Below are 6,406 nucleotides of genomic sequence, written 5' to 3'. Positions count from 1 at the left end.
TGTCTAGAACTGTTGATGACATAAGAAAAACAGTATTTAGACAAAAAGAGCTTATTTTAAAGGGATTTGACATGCTTAAAAAGGGAGGAGTAATGGTTTATTCTACTTGTTCAGTATTAACAAAAGAAAATGAAGAAGTAGTAACTTATTTACTAACCAAAAGACCTAATGCTAAAGTAGTAGGATGCGATGTAGACGTAGGACGGCCAGGATTTCCTACTTTTAGAGGTACAGCTTATCATCCATCAATGAGTTTAACAAGAAGAATATACCCTCATGTACACAACATGGATGGATTTTTTTATGCTAAAATACAAAAAAAATAAATTTTTATATTAAATTTTTTTTATAAAATATTAAAAAATGTATAATCTTTTTTGTTTAAACTAATTAGTTTTGACGTTAAATGTTTTTAAATTTTTATGAGAAGAATTTTTGATTGCAAAAGTATTTTTTGTGGAATTTAAATTCAATTAGCAAACTTTTCTTGTGTTCAAAAAGAATCGTTTTTTTGAAAAGTGGGTTAAACTTACAATTTACAAGTTAGAATTTTATACAAATTAAAATTTACACTCTTTTGTATACAACGCAAGTTGATTTATTTATGACTGTAAAAAAATTTTAACAGGTATAACTTTAGCAAATAGATATAACTTGTGAACATTACACATAGCATAATAATCTTTCAAAACATTGCCTTAAGATTCTTATCAAGTAATTGTATTTTTAAAACAAATCACGATTAATCTTTTTTGTTATACAAACAAAGATTAATAATGCCAGCTAATCGAGACACGCCTAAATATAGAGATGTACAACCCCAACACTTTTATTCAAGTGAATGACGGCTTTATACCTTACAATAAACACAAATTAAAGATATCTTAGACTAATCTTAAAAAAGATTCTTACAAATTATACAAAAAAAATTAATTTTAAGTTTTTTAAATATGTTCTATTAAAAAAAGAAATATATGTATAAAATATAATGGTTAAAATAATTGTCTTTCTGTTATGTTACTTTTAATGTAAAAAAGAAGATAATACTTTTATACAACTTCTATAAAATAATAAGGTATATACAAAAAAAGAGAAATTATAGAATATTATTTATGCCTAATTTAAACAAAAAACATAAAAACTGATGAATATTTTAATTAAAAGAAATGGTCTAAAAGTAAGCAAAGAAAAAAAGCATAAATGAAAAAATTTCCTAGAATACCACGAGCATAAACTTCTTAGCGGTCTTTAGTTTATTAGCAGTGATAAAGTTATTTGATTTTTATTCTGCTGTTAAAATAATGTTAACAAATAAGGGCTACAAGATTATGAATTTTATAAAATGCGCAAAAAATAACGATGGACTTTTTAACTAAGAAACGATTAAAATTTATATTAGAATTTACTTTTAAACCTCACCCTTGACAAAAATTTATACTGTACAAAATATAAAATTATATTATGATAAATATTCACACACTAATAAATCCTAAAACTACTACAAATAAAATATTTTCTAGCAATAATAATACATAAATGTATACAATTTACTATTTCCTTATTTATTTGCTTATAATTTATAATATTGATAACAATATTTTTAGTATAAAACCAATATAATGATAGCCGTCACTCATTTGAGTAATTAATCATAATTTACATACAATCAATAAGCCGATGATCAAAATTCAACATTTTACAAAGCATTATACAATTGTTAACACTCCTCCAAGTTAGTATAAAAATTTACAATACACTGACCTGTTTAATTTTTTAGTATAATCATTTCTTAAAGCAACTCAATCCCATCATATCTCTTAACACCTTTTTTACTACCCCGTCTCTACCTCTACCTCTTTACTTCCTTTATGCCTTTCCCTTATCTTATCTCTAGATTTATCTCTCTTTGATCAATCCTTTAAGCTTATGCTTTTATAAACAATTTTTTAATGACTTAGCTCCCCCGCTTGTGTTCTCTTATAAAACTTGTTTATCATGTAGTGGTGTTTAATTTACAAAATAAAAAAATGCTTTTTTAACTTTAAGTTTTATTCTTTTATCTAGTATTTTCTTTTAAAAAATCTCACTAAAAAGAATTTGACAAAATTTGCATTTTTTTTTTAAAAATTGATTTTGTTGACATGCTTAAATATCGATTCAATAGCTAAATAAAAAATTAACAATATATAACAACAAGCCCAAAAACGTATCATACATTGAAAAAACAGAACATACATCATATTTGTCGTACCTTTTTAACTAGATGACGTTAACTAGTATTGAATAATAATTTAAGTAACGGTGTAAATATAACTAATAAAGTTTTATGTAAAAAACGTTTAAGTGTCATTTAAATAAGGTCAGATCATCAAGCATTACTAAATTTTAAGCGGCTGCATTGACTTAAATAGTGATTATTATTTTTTATAAGATCTCAAAATTAATCACTAATGTTATGCTACAAGGTATGAAGGTTTCTCCTAATCGGTTAATTATAGTTTTATCTGATTAGTTCCTTGTTGCATTAACAACATTTCAGCGGGATGCCTAAAAAGTGGCTAATAAAGTTTGTGAATCTAAGCATGTTTGTCTCCTTTTTAAAAAATTTTATACAAATTTTTAGACATAAGGATGTTATCTTCTAACACAAAAAGCACAAATGAATACATAACTTTTAATTAATGTATACTTAAAATTTTATCATTTATTAGTACATTAAATTTTTAAATGTAACTTGTCTTAATAATTGTTTTTCCTTTCGCATATTTATTATTTTGTACCTTATTTTACCAAATTAAAATATAAACAAGTCGCAGTTATAAAATTGTATATAAAAACTTTTTACATAGAACAGGTTTACTTTGAATACTTATGTATTAAAAAAACATAAAGCTTAACAGCCATAAGCTCAGCTCCAGAAATATTTCCTAAATTTGTACTAAATGTTTTTTCAAAGATCTTATCTCTGTTTTGCTCACTTATTAAAAATTTATAATTTTCTAGATTTTTTAAATATTCTCCAAAAGTCTTTATTATCGATATTTCTTCTTTGTCTAATATAATCTTTCCATCTTCTATATTAAATTCAAAAAGGTGATATTGAGGATCTAAAAATTTTTGAAAGTTATTATTTTCTTCAAAAAGATCCTTAAAAAAATCATAAAACTGGTTTTGTATATTTATAAATTTTTTAAGATCTCTCTCAATCTTTTTAGCTGACTCTACATAGCCAGATTTCAAAAAATTACCCGAGAATTTAATTAATTCAATAATATTTTCTCGAAGAAAAAAAAATCTATCTTTAACAGCAAAGTATAAGCTATTCAAAATGATAGCAAAATCTTCTTTAGATAGCTTTTTATTTTTCTCGTTTGCCCTAATAAATTCATCGTATGCAGTTGAAACATCTAAGCTCCAGCTTCCAAAAGATTCTAATACCAAACTATTTTTTAAATCCAAAAAGGGAGCTTTAAAAAGCGCTGTAGAGGGATCTTCAGAGGGTGTTACTGAGAATTCTTCATAGAGTGTTGCAGAGAGTTCTTCAGAAGGTTTTTCAGAGGATTCTTCAGAGGTTGCTGCAGAGGGTTCTTCAGAGGGTGCTAAAACAAGTTCAAAGATTGTTGCTGTGGGTGGTGCAGAAAGTTCTTTAGAGGATACTGTAGAGGATACTGTAGAGGATACTGCAGAGGATTCTTCAGAGGATTCTTCAAAGGATACTGCAAAGGGTGTTGCAAAGGGTTTTTCAGAGGATACTGCAGAGGATACTGCAGAGGATGCTGCATAGGGTGTTGCAGAGGTTATTACAGACGTCATTGCAAAGGGTGTTGCAGAGGTTATTACAGACGTCATTGCAAAGGGTGTTGCAGAGGTTATTACAGACGTCATTGCAAAGGGTTCTTCAGAAAATGCTAAAAAGGATACTGCAGAGGATTCTTCAGAGGATACTGCAGAGGGTGCTGCATAGGGTGCTGCATAGGGTGTTGCAAAGGTAATTGCAGAGGGTGCTGCATAGGGTGTTGCAGACGTCATTGCAAAGGGTTCTTCAGAAAATGCTAAAAAGGACGCTGCAGAGGGTTCTTTAGAGGATGCTGCAGAAAGTTCTCTAACGAATGCTGCAGAGAATTCTGCAGAGGATGCTATAGAGGACGCTGCAGAGGAATCCTCAGAGGGTTCTTCAGAGGATGCTGCAGTGAATTTTTTAATAAAAAACAATCCGAAAATTATGCAAGAGATTACTAGACCAACTCCCAAAACAATGTATTTTCTATTGCTAGACATAAGGGTATAAAAACAATTTTTTTTTAAATTAAAATCTCAAAAGAATCAAACTGTAAATTGTAAAAAAAATATAAATTTGCTCTTGTTAGTTGATTTTAATAAGAAAAAAATTTCAAGCATGTTGTTATAAAACTTTTCTATGCAACTGTGGTGTCTTACATAAATATAACAATTTTATATAAATTAACTGTCAAGAATCTTAATCTGAATATGACATTAATAAAAAATTAAATATTAATTATCTGGCTCAAAAGGGGGGCACGATAAATTTAGATAAAAATAAAATAAATCATTTTAATCTCATCTCACTTTTTGAACAATACCTTAAAGGAGGATATGTCGGCAACGTCATTTAAAATCAAAAATTAGTTCTAAAATTTATTTGTATTTTTGCGTAAAATAAATATATTAAAAGAGGAGTGATATAATAGAGATTCATATTTGACCTCGCCGATTAAAAATTATAATCTCTTAAAATTAGGCGCAAAATCAAGAAGGGGAAAAAAGGAATGCTTTTTGCACAAAATTTAAATTTAAACCTAATAAATCGATTTAAATTTTAAGAATAAGTTGGCTTTTGTTAATTGTAAAGAGATTTAATTGCTTTTTTTTTAATCATTTATTGTTTTTGTAATTTTTATAGCTCTAAAAGTGAATATTTATTTTAATGAAATAGAGAATACATTTGAAAAAAATTGTTTTTAATATTATTATAGAAAGATTTGCCCGTAGTGTTAAGGCAAAGTCAAAAAGTAATTAAGGACAAAATATTTTACAAGGTACTCGTGCTATTTGTAGGAAAAAAAAAAAATTACAAGTAAAAACCCATTTTGTAATGATAAAATTAGCTGGCTTGTAGTTGCGAGAATTAAATTTCTATTTTTGTATAACAATTTGATTAAATCTATAAATTTTATTACGGGATTAAGTAAAAAAACAATCGGTCGTATTGCAAAACAAAATATAAAAGAGAATACACAAATAGGAGGACCTGGCGTAGTTGTTGAAATAGATGGGTCGAAATTCGGCAAGCAAAAATACCATAAAGCACATAGAGTCGATGGTGTGTGGGTCCTAGAAAGATTGAACGTGCTCTTTGCCAAAAACTTGTATTAACTAAAGTTAAAAACAGAAAGGCGGATACACTTACGGCGTTAATCAAAAGGTATGTCATGCCAGGAAGTATTATACAGACTGCTGGAACGGAAACGCCAAATTGAGTGCATTTACAGAATATACACATCATACTGTATATCAAAACATTGGTTTTATTAATAACCAAATATCTACACATTCAAATACAATGGAAGGGACATGGACAGGTGTAAAATTAAATATTCCTGCCAGATATAGAACATATAAAAAAATTAGTAATTTTCTGGAATTGTTTGCGGTTAAAAGAAACCAAAAATCTTTTGTATTTGAAAAAGTAATTAAATCTCTTTTAAATTAACAAAAACCGACTTAATTTTAAATTTTTAATTTATTTATCAGTATAATTTCAATTTTATGCAAAAAACATTACTTTTTTCTTCAAGGATCTTTTCTCCTTCTTAATTTTGCATCTTATTTTAGGGGTTAAAGATTTTTAATCGGCAGGGTCAAATATGAATCTCTATTGCATCCCATCTCCATAAAGTCTATTGTTTTTTAGTTTTCTTTACAATGATGGTATTTGGCGCAAAGTCAAGAAAGATTGTTTTGTGTTACAGCGCACATAGCTTCTTTTCGTAGAACAAAGATTTTCGTATGTTGACCATCTTGAAGACTGTTAAAACCGAATATTCAGGGACTTTAGGATGCATTTAAAGTTTTAAAGGTTTGTCTTGTTCTATTATCAATATTATAAGAATTTGGGCAAATATCTTTAAACTTTCTTGCTATTCTCACTTTATTACTTTGTATTTTGCTTCAAAATCAATTTAATTTATGTTAGAAAGTGAGGAATATTTCTTTTTCACTTTAAAATATTGCTTTTCTGCCGTCTAAGGCAAACTGCAATTGTAGTATAATTATTTCTCTTCTGTGCTTTATATTGTAAATCTTCTGCCTTGAACTTTAAAGGATGGTTTTTTTCGTCTTTACCTGCTGTTTTAATGCATGTAATGTTTAATTTATATTGTACAGA

At 27.5% G+C, this 6,406-nt stretch overlaps 2 protein-coding genes across 2 annotated transcripts; one reads left to right on the top strand and one right to left on the bottom strand.

Annotated features, from left to right (window-relative positions):
• AAJ76_2900049303 (nol1 nol2 sun trna rrna cytosine-c5-methylase) lies at nucleotides 1–326 on the top strand (the record flags this gene model as incomplete). Its single annotated transcript, XM_024474982.1, has 1 exon — nucleotides 1–326. A coding segment is annotated over one exon (326 nt), but the record flags the coding sequence as incomplete, so codon positions are not given.
• Nucleotides 327–2,856: 2,530 nt separating this feature from the next.
• Nucleotides 2,857–4,278, bottom strand: AAJ76_2900045028 (hypothetical protein; the record flags this gene model as incomplete). Its single annotated transcript, XM_024474981.1, has 1 exon — nucleotides 2,857–4,278. One exon carries the CDS (start codon nucleotides 4,276–4,278, stop codon nucleotides 2,857–2,859), a length of 1,422 nt encoding a protein of 473 aa, XP_024330932.1.
• Between the last annotated feature and the right edge of the window lie 2,128 nt (nucleotides 4,279–6,406).

The sequence above is a fragment of the Vairimorpha ceranae genome (assembly GCF_000988165.1).
Source record: "Vairimorpha ceranae strain PA08 1199 chromosome Unknown NODE_29, whole genome shotgun sequence".
NCBI classification, from domain to species: Eukaryota; Fungi; Microsporidia; family Nosematidae; genus Vairimorpha; species Vairimorpha ceranae.
This window is presented reverse-complemented; position numbering and strand designations above follow the sequence as displayed.